At 35.5% G+C, this 17497-nt stretch overlaps 1 protein-coding gene and 2 long non-coding RNA genes across 5 annotated transcripts; 1 reads left to right on the forward strand and 2 right to left on the reverse strand.

The window, feature by feature from the left end:
- The first annotated feature begins 1365 nt into the window (after window positions 1-1365).
- On the forward strand, window positions 1366-4655 carry LOC136227851 (uncharacterized). Of its 3 annotated transcripts, XR_010688295.1 has the most exons (4): window positions 1368-1536; window positions 1635-1842; window positions 3525-3703; window positions 4099-4655. It is a non-coding gene; the product is annotated as an uncharacterized lncRNA (long non-coding RNA). The 3 variants fall into 3 exon arrangements; XR_010688294.1 differs by having other exon boundaries at window positions 1366-1536; window positions 1630-1842; window positions 3525-4655; XR_010688293.1 differs by having other exon boundaries at window positions 1373-1536; window positions 3525-4655.
- Window positions 2507-4262, reverse strand: LOC136227852 (uncharacterized). The gene is made up of 6 exons (XR_010688296.1): window positions 4126-4262; window positions 3474-3532; window positions 3176-3383; window positions 2925-3086; window positions 2727-2830; window positions 2507-2643 (listed from the first exon to the last, which is right to left on the reverse strand). It is a non-coding gene; the product is annotated as an uncharacterized lncRNA (long non-coding RNA).
- A 4229-nt stretch (window positions 4656-8884) lies between the features above and the next one.
- Window positions 8885-12503, reverse strand: LOC136225757 (uncharacterized). The gene is made up of 9 exons (XM_066013865.1): window positions 12227-12503; window positions 11445-11509; window positions 11296-11357; window positions 10265-11194; window positions 10102-10174; window positions 9894-10016; window positions 9672-9800; window positions 9517-9579; window positions 8885-9434 (listed from the first exon to the last, which is right to left on the reverse strand). Exons 1-9 carry the CDS (start codon window positions 12375-12377, stop codon window positions 9057-9059), a joined length of 1974 nt encoding a protein of 657 aa, XP_065869937.1. The 5' UTR covers window positions 12378-12503; the 3' UTR covers window positions 8885-9056.
- Window positions 12504-17497: the final 4994 nt, after the last annotated feature.

The raw sequence follows: 17497 nt of genomic DNA on the forward strand, positions 1-17497 counted from the left end.
ATAGGCCTAAAACCATACCTAAGACTCTATATAAAAAGGCCCTAACAACTCTCATGGGCAAATCATCTACCTTGTAATATTGTGGTCTTACCGCACCACTCCTCACACGGCCGTTGAAAAAACCTTTTTTTCCTCACGTGCGGGGCAGAGTCCACATACCTGATAGAGCGTCATTGAAAGCCTTCAGATTTAGGGGTTTTCGGGATAAAAAATGACATAGAACGACATTACGACTAGGGTTTGATACTTCGTCCGTTTTAGAGTTGCATTCAAATTCAATAATTGTTTTCTCCTTCTCAAACGCTTCCATGCCTCTTGTAATTTCTCAATCATCTTGCCACCAAATAGACCTCCAAAAAGCTACTGACGATAAGGAATTCATAAGGGTGAAAGACCATTACTTGCAAGGGAGAGAAGGGTGAAAGTTCCATAAGGGAAAAGAATCCACGAGGGGTTCCAAAAACATAACTTATAATTTATAGTAACACTAAACATTTTTTTATGATAATGCTTATATCATTTCATTAGGTTAAAAAGTACAAGTACACAAGCAAAGGCTAAAGCCTAATACAAGATCCATAAAGGAAAGCAAAAGACAACAAATCTCCTACTTCTCACTAATCCAAATCCGCATGAAAGTAGAAGCAAACCAATCGTCATCATTTAGTTTTTTGGCCAATCGGATTTGAGTCATTTCTAATGGTGCGATCCGTGGATCTACGTATAAGATAATATGTTTCCGCTCTTGCTAAACCCGAAAAAGTGTAAATGGAAGAGTTATAGCTCACAAATGCAATCAGACATAGAAAAACCGATGAAAAGTACAAATTTAACTTAAGAGATAACACTCACAAAAAGAAGAACACTAGAAATATTTACCTTTAATATAATGATCCATTTTATCTTTACACTCTACTAATGTAATGATCCATTTTATCTTTAACCAAATCAAAATAAACATAAAATGAAAAAAATCTAAGAATTAAAATTATTATTTTTTGAACCAATAAGAATTAAAATTATTTAAGACCGTATTATAAATATAAAATATTTATCGATATATATCATAATTCTTTTTTGTTATCAAAACTACATCTTTAATATTTGAAATTATAACAATACGATCAATTGGTCACATAGTACGAATAAGAACAATTAGAAAACATAAAAATGAAAAAGAGCAGACAAAATAATGTAAAGTATTACTCTTAAAAATATAATTAAAAATGTTCAAAATGGAAGCAGATTACTAGAGAGGCATAAAAATAATGATACAGAAAACAATAAAAATAAAACATTTACTAAAATAACACAATAAGGGGGATCATCTCAGTTTTACAAAAATAACTTCTTAAATCTCATCTAACAGCAGTTGGGTCACTTACAAGTTTTTTTTTTTTTTTTTTTGCAGCTTATCACTTCTGCAATTGGTTGACTAAACAAGAGAGCGGTGAAGTCTGTTTCTTTCTTCATCTGCTCGTTTAGCTCCATCTATGGCTTTGAGTTCTGTTTATCAAACGGGTTTTTCTGCTCCAGGTATTCTTTTGATATTGTGATTCATGCTTCATTTCTATCTTTTCTTTTTAATCAAAATGTAATTTATCAAGCTAATATAATTGTTTCAATTAGGGCAGCTAATGAAATCACAGAGCATCTGTTGAGCGTGGGGGATGTAGAACCAAGCGTGATTGATGCTCGGAGGTGATTGACGGCGGATATACCAAAGGGCTTCATTGCTGGAATCATAGGCCCTAGTGGTAGTGGAAAATCTACTTTGTTGAGGTTGCGTTAGCCTCCGCCCTGAGGTTGGGATGGTCTTCCAGATTCCAGCTCTATTTGAAGGTGATTTTTTAACTATTGGTTTTAGAATTCAATTCAGTTTCCAGTATGAGTGGCTTTAGCTATTGGTGTCATAATCTTGTGTTACTGTAAAATGATAATTGTGCCAAACAGTTCCTGTCTGGCGGATGGGGATTGTGGTGTCAAAAATTGACAGCATTAGTTTAGTATTTCTAATGCTTTCAGATAGCTAGACCTTTTATGGGCCTTCTAATTGAAACCAAGTAGGAAGTTTCTGATGTTTGATGGAGAATTTGTAGTTTTATCCCAACTTGTAATAGTTTATTAATACAAGTAGTGTCTTGGGAATATATGCTTTTTAGTTGATTGATTATGGATATTCATCTCTTTAGGCACAGTTGCAGATAACATAAGTTGATCAGTTGGAAATCTTGTTGTGAAAGATATTAGTTGCCTCTAAATGGATATTATATATAATCATCAAGAATGTTATTAACAATTGGCTACAAAAACTAGAGAAAACAAGTTCATTTTTGTACAAAAAAGAATCTTCTAAAAGCACAACTTAGAAAGGCTATGCTATATAATTCAATGAATCAATTGAACCCAACTTAAACCAGTCTCCTTGGTTTTTTAGGAATGGTGTTAGACCTTCTTGAAGCAGCAAGCAGGGCAAACAAAAGCTTTTGTTGCCAAGGAAGAAGCACCCCCATTTTCTCTGCCTTCTGTTGCTACTTTTGTTTCCTTGAGATTTTGACCTCTATGTTCTGTTCGACTTACAGGCTGTTGATCCTATCTTTGTCTGTCGTGATTCTCGTTTCGCTCCATGCACTTTGCATCTCTCTGTGATGATGAACAAAATGTTAATTTATTTCTAATTAACCAAAAGACATAGATGTCTGCACTTGTAGAGGGAAATAACTCACTAGGAGTGAGTGTATAATGATGTTTTCAAAGGAGGCAACAGTTGTTAATTTCGGAACTGCTGCGGTTTCTTTTCCAAAGTTGCTTTCTTGAGAATTGCTCTTTCCTATAAGAGTTATACATTGTTAGATTTCATTGAAAAGGAATAGAAGTTTTTTGAACATAGTGGTCAGTTTGCTATAGAAGTTGTAAAAACATACGTCCGTTCTTAGCCGAAAGGGCTTTGGATTTGTTGGCTTTAGTTTCTTCAGCTTCAGGGATTGAGCATTGGAAGCAGTTTTTTTGAGAATTGTTTCTTTTCCACTAGGTCGGCACGGGTGCAGTTTCTTTACCATAGTTGTTTCCTTGAGAATTGCTCTTTCCTATAAGAGAAGAGTTATACTACATTCTTAGATTCCATTGAAGAGAAGAGAAATACAAGTTTTTGTATATAGAATTTGTAAAAACATACATGAGTTCTTAGCCGAAATGGCTTTGGAATTGTCGGCTTTGGTTTCTTGAGCTTCAGGGATTGAGCATTGGCTATAAGAGAAGCCTGCTCAGCCTTAGCTTTTGGGGTTGGATTTTTTCTCCCAAGGCTCAGCCTTAGCTTTTGGGGTTGGATTTTTTCTCCAAAGTGGTCTTGGGAGACGTATGTTGGGATTTCTTGCAGCCATAACCTGCAGGATTCAATATCTTATTTCCCAGAATCTAAATATGACACATGCTATAGAAATCTAGAACTTGAAGATTAAATGCTTATAACTAACCGGAAGTTTGTGGATTGTTTGAGAGTCTATTTCTTCTTCTTCATGTTTCAGGTCACATCCTGGAAAAACAGAATCATGTTTCAGGAACTCGAAATAATAAAATTTGAAGAGTATGCATATAGACTGGCATAGTCAAGGATTCAAGAAATACAGGGGCGACAGGGTCACGACAGGGCGTGTACTTTCTGTTGGATTTGGCATCAGTGACCGAATTTTTTGCTTTAATGCAGGTAAATTATACCTATGACCCCTCAAGTTTACCTTTAGTTTTGTTATGATCCTAAATTTCAAAACTGAATAGCATGATTTCTAAACTTTGCATTTTACCAACTTAATGGTCTTTTTTAGTGTTAATTAGTCAAAATGGCAGCGACTTCAAATTGAAAAGTGCCAAAATTAAAATAGTTTAGAAACATATTTACCATAAAACCATCTTTTTAGAGTTTTTTCACTCTAAACAACCTCTTTTTCTCTCTTAAGAACGGTTATTATATTATTAAATGACAAAGTCCATGTATGATAATGAAAATGAGAACTGTGTCTTTATTATTATTATTATTTTTATATTTACTGAATTTTAATAAAAATATTAAATGTTTGTGAATAATCCAATATGGTTGATCAGAAAGAGGCATTTTGAATGTTTCCATACCAACTCTCAACCAGGAACGATCATCTCCAGGTTGGTAGAGATCTGGTTCATTGAGATCCAAGAACTTGGGTGCGTGAATGTTTTCATAAAATTCAAAGTTTTCATAACAGTCATCATCTTCTTCGGCATTGATGATCCACAAACTTGAGTCCACGAACTGAGACTCCTCCATTACAGTAGGTGGAGGAAAGGAGAGAGAGAGGGAGGGAGAGAGGGAGAGAGAGGAATTCAGGAATTGGAGTTGTGGAATTCAAAAAACAGAGAAGAGAGATAGAGAGAGCAATTCAGAAAACAGAGAAGAGAGATAGAAAGAGGAATTCAGAAAACAGAGAAGAGAGAGAGAGGAATTCAGGAATTGGAATTCAGAAAATAGAGAAGAGATATTTATAGTGTGACTTGCTAATAGTTGTTGGGAGAAATTCAATGCTCATAGTAATGTATCTAAGGCTAGTTTTGTAAATTATTTCATTAGCCTATTCCTATGGCTGAATAAGTTGACTTGACTTTGCATTTAATTTTTTTGGTTACAAGTCTTGGTATCTAAGGCTAGTTTTGTAAATTATTTCATTAGCTTATTCCTATGGTTGAATGAGTTGACTTTGCAATTTTTTTTTTGTTACAAGTCTTGGTATCTAAAGCTAGTTTTGTAAATTATTTCATTAGCTTATTCCTATGGTTGAATGAGTTGATTTTGCATTTAATTATGGGAAAATTACAAAACTAGGTCAAATGGGAGGCCCATTTACATATTTAACCCATTTACTCAACCTATTACATATCTAGACTCATTTTGTGTGACTTTCCAAAAATACCCCCAATATTTACGCGCGGCTCGCCCCATCCCGTCTGACTTCGCATATTCCATACTATGCGAAGTCTGCGAAGTAAATGTTTGGGTTTGCTTGATGAATTTAGTTCGCATATGCGAAGCCTGGATGTGTTTTGAAGCTAATTCGCGAAGTGGTATATAACAAAAAAGGGCAAACAACAACGGATTCTAAAATTCAAATCATAACATTATCAAAATTTACAACAAGATTGTCACAATAACGACATTCAAATCATAACATTATCAAAATTTACAACAAGATTGTCACAATGAACTCTATTAACTAATCATTTCAAAGTGAAACTAACTAATCCGGTACCAAGATTACGCATCCGCTTCAAAATTGGCACCATGGGATGGACGTGTCCCATGGTGCACCCCGAGATTGACACAACCTCTCCTAACGAATCATTTCAGGAGTCAATGTGTCAATCTTGGGGAAGTTCATCCCTATACAGGAAGGAAAATCATCTTCCCTGCAGTCCAGTACGCCGCCTTCCAGAAAGGGATGTTACGTATTCAACCATCTACAGAAAAAATTAACCGTGTTAGTTATGAAAAAGGACGATTTTGGATTCGCGAAATGAAAATTAGCGAAGCATGCGAATGTAAATGTGCATGGGAAGAGGTGATTTTACTTCGCATAACGATTTTTTCGCGAAGTCTGCGAGGTCTGAAATGTGACTATCTACGTCGCATATGCTTTCGCGAAGTCTGCGAGGTCTGAAATGTAAGGATCTATTTGCAGACTTCGCGAACTAATAGATTCGCGAGGTAGATCCATACGTTTCAGACTCTTTCTCTTCGCAGAACGTCGCGAATTCATCGATTCGCGAAGTAGATCATCAAGTTTCAGGCTCGTTCTCTTCGCAGATCTCCGCGAATTCATCGACTACGCGAAGTGAATTCATGGAAAACGCAGGAAAAACAGCAGATACTTACATTTTTCGCTCCTAACAATATGATAAACTGGGAAGAACGACGGAAATAACGTAGAATAACCATTTCTGGAATGGTAACAAGAAGAAAGAAACCAATTAACGAACAGGAAGATGAAGAACCATGGCTTCGTTTTCTAGGGTTAGGAAGTTGCAGAATCAAGAGATGAAAAGAGAACTTCATTGTGATTTGGAAACATGGTGCAGATTTCATGCAATTTAAAGGCAAATAGGAAGATCAAAAGTCTTCAAATCATTAATGGAGGAGCCAAACCGTTTTCGCGCACCAAGGAGAACAGGGGAGAGAAACCGATAGAGTGAGGGGAAGTGGGAAGGGTAGGGGTATTACGGGAAAGTCACATAAAAACAGTCTAGATATGTAATAGGTTGAGTAAATGGGTTAAATATGTAAATGGGTCTCCTATTTGACCTAGTTTTGTAATTTTCCCTTTAATTATGGACAAACGAATAATCAAATATTAACACCTCGTTTTTTATGGGTTATACTTGTAACTTTTTTTTCTAACATTTCTAATTTTTTAATCATTTATTTTTGGCTTATTAAGCGTTTCTACTTTTATAATTATAAAAATTTGAGTCCATGTTTATAATTTTTTAAGATTAAATCCCAAATTTTAATATTGTTAAAAGATTAAGCTAATATAAGGCATGTCTAAGTCCAATTAGCAAACTGACTTGGCGTTTTGGTTTCCAGAGCCGGCCGAAATATAAGATCAATGGACATATCATCACTATCCAACGTCAATAAAAGCTAACATGTGTCGTCTATTTGAGGATTCTTTTTACTAGCACTACATTCTAATAAATCTTTTATTAAAAAAAATAATACTAATTTCGGACTGTTAAAAATGTAACTTTCCAACCCAAACATATTATGAAAATATAATAGCCTGAAACATTGAGTTTGTAACAAAATTCATGTCAGCTAAAAAGAGGATGTGTCAAAATTTTGATAGCATGGTGCTTAATGTTCACTTCATTCCTCTCTTTTACTGTCGGTTACAAAATCCCAAAAGATATAAAAAAAAAAAAAAAAGCCTTCATTATCTTATTATCTTATTTGTTAAAAAAGTTTGATTAGTCACCTGAATTTCCAAAGTGACTCGATAACTCTTTGAATTTGCATAAAATATTCAGTTAGCTTCCTGAACTTGCGTAAAATGTAATCAATTAATAGTTCTGTTGTAAAAAAGTAAGTTAAATGTGGAAGATGTGTTGTAAGTAAAATGACTAAGATTAGGGAAGAAAAGTTTTATAGTTGAACAAATAACAACTTCCATTTTAATATGTTTTAATCTATTTTGTGAATTGTGTAATAACATTCTAAGGTACGTGCAACATATCTTTCGTATGCAACTTATTTTTTTACAACCGAGTGATTAATTGATTACATTTTATGTAAGTTGGTGGACTAACTAAACATTTTATATAAGTTCAGATGACTATCAGAATACTTTGAAAGTTCAAGAGACCAATCAAACTTTTTGAACAAGGTCAGAGGGCAAATGATATATTAAGCCAAAAATCTTCATTTCTAACCCCATTAATTCTGCCTTTGCTTCCAATTTTAATTAAAAAAACAACCTTCATCATGTATTTTGTTCTGTACAAAGGAAAATTCATTAACTAAAATTAGAGGCAAGTACATCAATAAAAAAAATGCACATGACATTATCCAAACTATGATGTATTATATTTGCTGAATGTCAATACGAACTGATTCATCTAACAAGATAATATAATCATTAAAACATCATGAATCATTGTTTTATATTATATATAGGTTATATTATATATTTTATCTGATAAAAAATGAGGAATTGACATCGCAGGTTCATCGTTGCTGTTTTATATTATATATAGAATATATACGCAGAGAATTAGAAAGATTTTAGGAGATAATTTAAAGATTAATCAAAATTCTGTAGAACTCTTATATATAAATAAAATAATTTTTTATAGATAAATATAATAATATAATTAAAATTCATTTATTATATATTATATAATATTTTTTATCAGTAAAAAAGAAGAAGAAAGTGACACCTCAACTCCACCGTTATTGTTTTATATTATATATATATATATACAGAGAATTATAGATATTTTAGGAGAGAATTTACGGATTAATCTAAAATACGTAAAACTCTTAGATATAATACTAATAAAATATTCTATATAATAATATAATTAAAGTTAATCTATATATAATATATCTTGACACCTCAGCTAACAGTAAATATAAATCTGTTTTGCTGACCAGCATGAGCTGAAATTATAAATATTTATTTTTTTAATTCAATTTTTAAACCTTTTTTATAGATAAAATATTTATTAACAGTTACAAAATCACGTGGGTTAATCTCTTGCTTGGGAAAATTACTGCATTAGATCTGGTTAATATTTCTCTGCATTAAATATCAAATATATTGAATATTTGTTTGGGCCACTACCCATTTGTTGATAGGAATAATTCCTAGCAACATGGCCCTGTAATGCGTCCTAGATTTTATGATTTTACACCATAGTTTTAAAATTCTATACTCAAATTTATAAATCATAAGAGTTCTAATTTATAAATTCGAATCTTTAAAATATATTAAAAGCACTGATTTTACTAGTTTGACATAGTCTAAAATTATAACTTGATATAATTATAAATACTTTTTGAAAAATGAATTTCTGTATATTTTTCCCTAAATTTTAAAAAACAATTGAAAAAAATTAACTCTGAAAACAGTTCCTTTTAGGGAAAATTTTTCCAACCAGATAAAATTACCCCAAACAAGAGATTAACCGAATCACGTAGAAATTTGGTAATATCCAAGAAATTATCAGTGTATTGAAAATAGCTTTTAAAACAGTGACTTTTTTTTTATTCAAAAAAAAAAAACAGTGACCTTATTCATGACTCGGAAAAACAAGAGAAGATTCAATGACTTGCCAATAACAAAAAATACAAATTGCCTGTAAATGGATATTATGATTATAATGATCAAGAATGTTATTAACAATTGGCTACAAAAACTTCAGAAAACAAGTTCATTTTTATACAAAAAAAAAAAAAAAAAAAATCTTCTAAAAGCACAAGTTAGAAAGGCTATGCTATATAAATATAATTCAATGAATAAATTGAACCCATCTTAAACCAGTCTCCTTGGCTCTTTAGCAATGGTGTTAGACCTTCTTGAAGTAGCAGGGTAAACAGAGGCTTTTGTTGCCAAGGAAGAAGCACCACCAATTTCTCTTGCTTTCATTGCTGATCTGCCTTTTACAATTGTAGGTATTCTTTCTTTTATCGTGCCGAGTTGACCCGTTTTCAGCATAGAAGAACTCCTCATTTGATTTCTACTACATACTTGTCTCACTGATGGTAATTTAGACCTCCTCAAGATATTCTCTGATTTTGTAGTAGTACTTACCAATTTCTGCTTGGAACAAATAGTATGTCTCTGCTGAGTTAGAGTTGTTTTTTGCCCCGTCCTTTCTTTGGCAATCTTCATTCTGCAAGACCTATTTTGCTGCATAATATATTAAAATTTGTGAGCTTTAGAAATGTCTGTAATCTAAATGATTTCGAGCTCTATGTCCGGTTAGACTTACAGGCTGCTGATCCTGTCTTTGTCTGTCGTGATTCTCGTTTTGCTCCATGCACTTTGCATCTCTCTGTGATGATGAACAACATATTAATTTAGACCTGGAAATTTCTAATAACCAAAAGACATAGATGTCTGCATCTTTAGAGGAAAAAAACTCACTAGAAGTGCATAATGATGTTTTTCAAAAGAGGCAACAATTGTTAATTTTGGAACTGCTGCGATTTCAGAGAGAGGTCGCATCCGGCCCAGTTTCTTTTCAGTAGTTGCTTCCTTGAGAATTCCTCTTTCCTACAAGAGTTATACATTCTTAGATTCCATTCAAGAGAAATAGAAGTTTTTGTATATAGTGGTCTGTTTGCTATAGAATTTGTAAAAACATACATCAGTTCTTAGCCGAAAGGGCTTTGGATTTGTCGGCTTTGGTTTCTTCAGCTTCAGGGATTGAGCATTGGAAGCAGGTGCAGCAGAGTTTTCTTTAGACTGCTTACTTTTCGCTATAGTGGTCTGTTTCATGTTCAATACATCAACAAATCAGAAACTCGAAAACATTGCAAATATACACAACAGCAGTTATGATAATCTAGTATACCTTTTGATTTCCCTTTGGATCATGTTTGCTAAGAACTTTATGTTCTGTGTAGATTGTCTTAACACCTGATTCTCTGCAAAAAGAAAAACTACTGATAAGTGAAGGTATTATTTAACACTGATAGGATCTTGCGAAAAGGAAGAAAACGATACGAGTTTCTAACCTGTTATCATCAGAGGCTAAAGCATTCTCCTTATCATCACTCTCCATGGCTTCACTTTCCTTTCCCTTGTCATCTACCTCTATGATTTCGCCAGGAGGTTGAAATTCGCAAACATTACCATCTCCATAATTCAACAGGGGATTTGAATCAATTCTACTAGCATCTGACAGACCATCAACATTATTCTCATCGGATGGTGGTCTTGAGATTTCATCACCACTAGAAGTTATAGAACAAACTTCAGGAGAAGTGTTCTTTGTTTTCTCCACAATCTCCGTTTCATTGACATCATTTTCAACCCTTGTCCGACACATATGATACATATGATCATGGTTTTTCGATAAGTTGTTTGCTTTTCTATTTTTCTCCAAACACTTAGAAGATTTGGCAGGCTGGACCTTGTCCTTTTGAGAAAGTAGACCATCAAAAACTCGGCTTTTAACCTCTCGTCTTCTGAATTGTTTTTGAGAAGTGTCTGAAGGCAATGCTCTATCATATCCCAAAACTTGGTTCTTCCGATTGGTGATCTCAAGCTTCTTCACCCCAGCACACAAGCTCTTTGAAGGTTTAGGTTTATTCATTTCCATTGAATTCTTTGTTCTCACTCCCTTCTTTGGCGAATCATATACCAAAGTTTTTGCTACTAGTCTACTATTTGAACCTTCATTGTCTGCTGCTTTCTGGTTCCTAACACTTGGATGTGTTTCTGGATTTTCCAACTGCTTCTTCGATCGTGGAGTAGTCAAAGCCTTGGCTATAAGAGAAGCCTGCTTAGCCTTAGTATTTGGGGTTGCATTTTGCTTAGAAAGAGGTTTAACTTTCACCTTGGTCTCAACTATTCTTTTAGATATTGAAGAAATCAGAGCCATTCGTGTTATCCGTGACCTCGAAGGTTTTGCAGGAACCGTGCGAGGGCATTTCGCATCGAGACTAAGGCAGAGAAAGCAGTAAACGATATTAGTTAAACATAATTACAAGTATAAAGAGAAGAAACACCTATATTGTTATAATTAAAAGCCCTATATACATACCCTGAATTTTTTCTGCAAAGTGCTCTTCGGTGACGTATATTGGGACTTCTTGCAGCCATAACCTGCAGGATTCGATATCTTATTCCCAGAATCTAAATATGCTAAGCTATAAAAACCAAGAACTTGACTAATAAATTCTTATAACTAACCCGGAGAACGAAATTTTTGTAGATTGTTTCAGAGTCCATTTCTTCCTCATGTTTTTGGTCACATCCTGGAAAAAACAGAATCATCATATAATTGAGGAACTCAAAAAATAGAATTACAAGAGTGTATGCATATTCATATATTGAAAATAACAAATCAGAAAATTCATCTAACTAGAAGATGAAATCTAACAAATCAGATTAATGTATCATAGAATGGCATAGGCAAGGATCCAAGAGAGAGTGAGACAGACAGGGGCGGAGCGAAAAAGGGTCACGAAATGTCTGTAGACCCTCCTCCCCGTCTCGGTAAGAAATAAAAACAATTAAAGTTTACACTAAAATGTATACTTTCTGCTGGATTTGGCATCAGCAATGGAAGTGACTCAAAGTCTAAATGTATACTTTCTGCTGGATTTGGCATCAGCAACGGAAGTGACTCAATTTTCTGCTGTGATTCGGGTAAATTATACCTATAACCTCTCAACATTATTGTCTTTTCTTTTGTTATGATTCTAAACTTTAAAACCGAATATGATTACCCTAAACTTTGCATTTTTATCTACTTAATGATCCTTTTAGTGTTCATCAAGTCAAAATGATCAATGGTGACTTCAAATTGAAAGCTAATTGAAGAAACCCTAAACATTTTACTCCAAAATTTCACAAATTTTAAGTCACAACTCACAACTACAAGCAGATAAAAAGAAAGCTAATTGTAGAAACTCAAAAAAGTAAGACCAAAAATCGCATTTTGATAAGCAAATTTTGAAGAAGAAACTCACCAACTCGCAAGCAGAACCAGGAACGATCATCTCCAGGTTCATAGAGATCTGGTGCGGTGAGGTCGACAAACTTGGGTGCTTGAATTTTTTCATAGAATTCTTCTCCATTATCTTCTTCGCCATTGATGATCAAACACTCAAAGTCGTCCATTAGGTTACGTGGAAGAAGACAGAATTAGAGAGAGAGGGAGTGGAATTCAGAGAAGGAGCGTGGATGCTTGTTGAATTGAACTGGAATTGAGAAAACCAAGACGAGATTATTATATTCTTACTTCACTCGAAATAGCCGTTGGGAGAAATTGTGTGCTCGGACAAGCTGGTCATAGTAACGGGCCTAAGGGTAGTTTTGTAAATAACTTCATCGGTTTATTCCTGTGTCTCTTCGAATTTTTGGGACCGGGCATGACCCGAACTAACCGGACTATTTGCTTTTTGTCATTTCGTGAGCTAAAGCAACTTTTTTGGTACGGACAAATGAATAATCTTGAAACAGTGACACCTCCTATTTTTAGGTTAAATAATTTATTAGTTCCTCTTTTTTACTTAACACACCATTTAGTTTTTCTATTTTAAAAAATATATTATAAAATTTAATCTTTTGTTTTTTTGGTAGAAAAGGAAAAGAAAAACGAAACAACAAACTATCCAGGAATTAGCCTAGGGAAGCTAACCCCAATCCTATCTTCTAAGAGAAGATGAGAGATGAAACTAGGGGAAACAGGAAGGGTAGTAACGCCTAACGTCCCTTCATGGCCCGCCGCCGCCAAGCGATCAGCAACACGATTCTGCTCTCTAAAAATGTGTCTGAACTCTACGAACTCAAAGGAGGAGCAAAGCCTTATAATAGCTTTGATGAGGTTGCGACTGTTAAGACCCATAGAATGATTCTCAGAAATCATTTTGATTGCTTCCAAATTATCAGACTCCACAGAGAGCCTCTTAACACCCAGCCTTTTAGCAAGATTGATTCCAGTAAGAATAGCCCAGAGCTCCGCAGAAAAGGAAGAACCCAACCCTAAATTCTGGGAGAACCCAGAAAGCCAGACGCCCCCTACATCTCTAAGCACACCTCCAGCCGCAATCTTACCGTTACTGAGGCAGGAACCATCAGTATTCAGCTTCACAACCCCCTCTCTTGGCCTGCTCCATCCCACGAGATGGACATCACAACACTGAGAGGCTCTGGCAAGGGACTCTCTTTTGAAACTATCGATAATAGAGAAAAGTTTTTTCGAGAAGAAATCAGCTAAGTTTGTCATAAAAACAGTTTTATCTCCAAAAATCTCCTCGTTTCTCCATTTCCAAACTTGGTGACAGATAATAGCAAAGAAAATGTCACCATGCTCCATGTATGGAAGCAACTTTCCTCTAACACCATCAGAGAACCAGTCGACCTCAGAATGTGCCATGAAGGAAGAGAAAATATGGTGTGGGAGAATTTTCCTCCAAACCTCTTTACTATTAGAGCAATCTCTAAGAGCATGGCACAAAGTCTCAACATGACCTCTGCATCTACTGCAAGCTCCAGAATCAGTCAAGTGCCTTCTGTGCCTATCCGAATTAGTAAGAAGCCTGTCCTTAACACCCAGCCACAGGAAACTCCTAATACGGAAAGGAACTTTAAGGGTCCAAATCGACTTCCACACATCCGAGGGAGGATCAGATCTAAAGAGAGAGAAAGCTTCAAAAGCCGATTTGCAAGAATAAACTCCATTGTTAGTCAGCGCCCAACAGTGCCTATCCAAGTCTTCCTCTTGATTACTCACCTTCACTCCCCGCATTCTAAGGAGAGTCTCAAGGCTAAAGAAAGTATCAAACTTTGACCAGATCCAGTCCCCTTCCGAGTCAACCACATCGGCAATCCTCCAGTTGCGTATATCACTAGGCGGGGGGGAAGAACACACCTCAATTAACGGTTTATCCCCAATCCAGTTATCAAACCAGAAACTAATGGACTTACCATTCCCCACCTCCAGGCCAACTCCCGAGCAGAACTCATCAAACACAGCACTAAGTCCTTTCCAGAGGAAGGAACAATTAGCAACTCTCTCTTTCGGGCCCCCGAAGATTTTGTCTTTCCGATACTTACCACAAAGGAGGCGAACCCAAAGAGAGGAGGGGTTTTGCCACATACGCCAAAGGAGTTTCATTAATAAAACTTTATTATTGTCCTTTGCTTTCCTAATACCCAGACCCCCAGAATCTTTAGGCTGGCAAACCTCACTCCAAGGCACAAGATGGATCTTCCTGCCCTCCGCAGCTTCCCCCCACAGGAACCTACGGTTAATCTTGTCAAGATCATTAAGCACAGGATCCGGAAGCTTACAAGCCTGCATGATGTGATTGGGAGCAGCACAATTAACAGATTGAATTAACGTGAGGCGGCCAGCGAGAGACAGAGTCTTGGCTTTCCAAGTGGCACACTTCGAATTAGCTTTATCCAAAGTCTCTTTGAAGGAGCCTTTAGACACACGCTCACTATGGAGGGGAACGCCCAGATACTTCCCAAGAGAATCAGTAAGAGGAATACTTGAGAGATCACTTAATCTCTTACAGACTCTCTGATTCATATTCTTAGAGCACATCATCCTAGATTTCTGGATATTAAGCTTCTGCCCAGAGGCCGAACAAAAACAATCCAGAATATCCATAATGACTCTCAACTGCTCCTCATTACCCTCAAGAAAGATAAGGACATCATCTGCAAAGAATAAGTGAGTCACCTGGGGACAGAAGCTGTTGATCGCCACAGGGTGGAAACTCCCATTATCAATCGCATCCTGAATCAGGTGAGAGAGCCTCTCCATAGCAATAACAAAAAGGAAAGGGCTCATAGGATCCCCCTGACGGATTCCTCTGCCCGGGGAAAATTCCTCCGACATATCCCCATTGACCATAACTTGAAACACAGGAGAAGAAATACATACCTTAATTAAACTTCTCCAGCTGTCCGGGATTCTAGCTCTCTCAAGGCTCTCCATCAAGAAATCCCAATTAATTCGATCATAGGCCTTCTCTAAATCCAGCTTCAGAGCCACAATGCCTTTCCTCCCCTTCCTAATCTTCATCGTGTGGACCATCTCTTGGGCGATCACCACATTATCCATCATTTGTCTACCAGGCACAAAGCTACCCTGATTCTGACAAATGATCGCAGGAAGAATGCCACGGATTCTATTAGCCACAATCTTTGTAACAGTTTTGTAAAGAACATTACAAAGACTGATAGGTCTCATATGCAAAAAGGAAGAAGGCTTATCAATCTTAGGAATCAGAACCAGGAGGGTTCTATTAACCAGCTAAATATCCTTCGAACCACTGAACACCCCCAAGACAAAATTATAGATGCCTTCCTTCACTACATCCCAATGCTTATGGTAAAAGCCCGCCGGAAGACCATCAATCCCAGGAGCTTTAGAAGCCCCAATGCTGAAGATAGCTTGGTCAATCTCTTTTCGGGAAAAAGGTTGAAAGGCCTCCTGACTACAATCCTCACTGATTAAAGGAAATGTAGCAATAGAGTGAGCCCTCTCCAAAAGAACAGGTTCCTCTTTGAACAGCTCTCTGTAGAAATCCAGGGCTAAGTTCCGAATAACCTCATCTTCATAAACCCAATCACCATTAGAATCCTTAATGGCCTCAATTCTATTTCTCTGCCTTCTGATCAGGGTAGAGAGATGGAAGTATTTGGTATTACGATCCCCATCTCTAATCCAGGACTTCCGAGACTTCTGGAACCAAAGGAACTCCTCCTGCCTAATCTTTTGTAAATTAGACTTCTGGAACCAAAGGAACTCCTCCTGCCTAATCCAGGACTTCCGAGACTTCTGTAAATTTAATCTTTTGTTAATATTAACGATTTGGTCATTTTATCTATTTTTTAAAAATTTTTAATCGTTTTACATAAATAGACAGACATAAAATAACAAAGTAACATGTAGGGATGTAGACAGAGCCCGGGGCCCTCCGGCCGCCGGAACCACCTTGACCCCGGTAGTTTCGGCCTCATGTCTCAATTTTTTTTATCGGAGTGCTGAATTAGCCTCCAAGATGGCCCATTAAGTATTAGGTTTGTCCAAAATTCAAAATTTTAATATTTTGGGCCTATTATGTATTCTCTAAATCCAAATTTCTAATTTTTTTGGGCCTGTTAGGTCTTCTAAATCCAAATTTCTAATTTTTTGGTCTGTTAGGCCCATCTTAAATCCAAATTATTAATTTTTTTTGTTTGGTAGGCCCTCTCAAATCAAAATTTTTAATTTTTTTTTACCTGTTCGGCCCTATCTAAATTCAATTTTTTTACATGTTAGGAATCTGAAACAAAATCTATCTTAATTTTGAGAAATTGTACATTAATACTTAAAAATTATTTCTTGACCACTCAAATTATAACACGAATATATACAAAAAAAAAATTGAGCAAGTTCGATTTAGCATAAAAAATTTTTTTTGCTAACGCAAGTGTAAAACTGACCCCCCAACCGAGTAATCATGTATTCACCACTGGTAACATTGTCATTTTGTATCGTATTATGGCTCTCTTGAAAGCTAACATATGTTTGGTTAATTTTTTTTTTAAATAGACGAAATGACCAAATGATTAGTATTGATAAAAGTTAGGTACCTTATAATATGTTTTTCAAAATAAGAGACTAAACAGTATATTACGTAAAAAAAATGGGAATTAATAAATTATTTATTATGGGTAAATTATAAAACTGATCCAATTTAAAAACCAAATTTATATATTTAGATAAATTACATAACTCATCATATATATTTAGACTATTTCAATTACTTTTCCAAACTACCCTTTATATATATAACAAAATATCAAATTTTTAATCATTGTTAAGCATTTTGATTTTAAAAATTTTAAAAATTGAGTATTTATAATTTTTTAAGATTAAACCCATAAAATTTTATAGTATTATAGATTAAACTTATATAAGGCCCAACTAAGCTCAAGTAGCAGACAAATTTAGCTAGGGATGTAAATGGGGCGGGGATTACCCGTCCCCGACGGGACCCCGCCCCATCAAGAATGGATAATCCCCGACCCGTTTTATTACATATAGGCCCCGTTAGCGGGGATAGGACAGGGTATCCCCGCCCTGCGGGATCCCCGAACCCGCTTCGTATTGTGTCCCGTAGGGATTCCCGACATTTAATCCCATAACATATTATTAATCATAGAAAATAAAAAATACGCATAGAAAAACTTGAACCTATGATTAATCTGATCTAAATGATTTACCTCTATGTCACTCT

The sequence above is a fragment of the Euphorbia lathyris genome, chromosome 4 (assembly GCF_963576675.1).
Source record: "Euphorbia lathyris chromosome 4, ddEupLath1.1, whole genome shotgun sequence".
NCBI lineage: Eukaryota > Viridiplantae > Streptophyta > Magnoliopsida > Malpighiales > Euphorbiaceae > Euphorbia > Euphorbia lathyris.

Excerpts from the sequence above, each read along its gene's own strand:
- LOC136225757 (XM_066013865.1), bottom strand. The coding sequence starts at position 12,377 with ATGGACGACTTTGAGTGTTTGATCATCAATGGCGAAGAAGATAATGGA. Across the intron at positions 11,510-12,226 it reads CTGGTTCTGCTTGCGAGTTG|GATGTGACCAAAAACATGAG; the intron begins GTGAGTTTCTTC and ends TGTTTTTTCCAG. Across the intron at positions 10,175-10,264 it reads TTAGCCTCTGATGATAACAG|AGAATCAGGTGTTAAGACAA; the intron begins GTTAGAAACTCG and ends TTCTTTTTGCAG.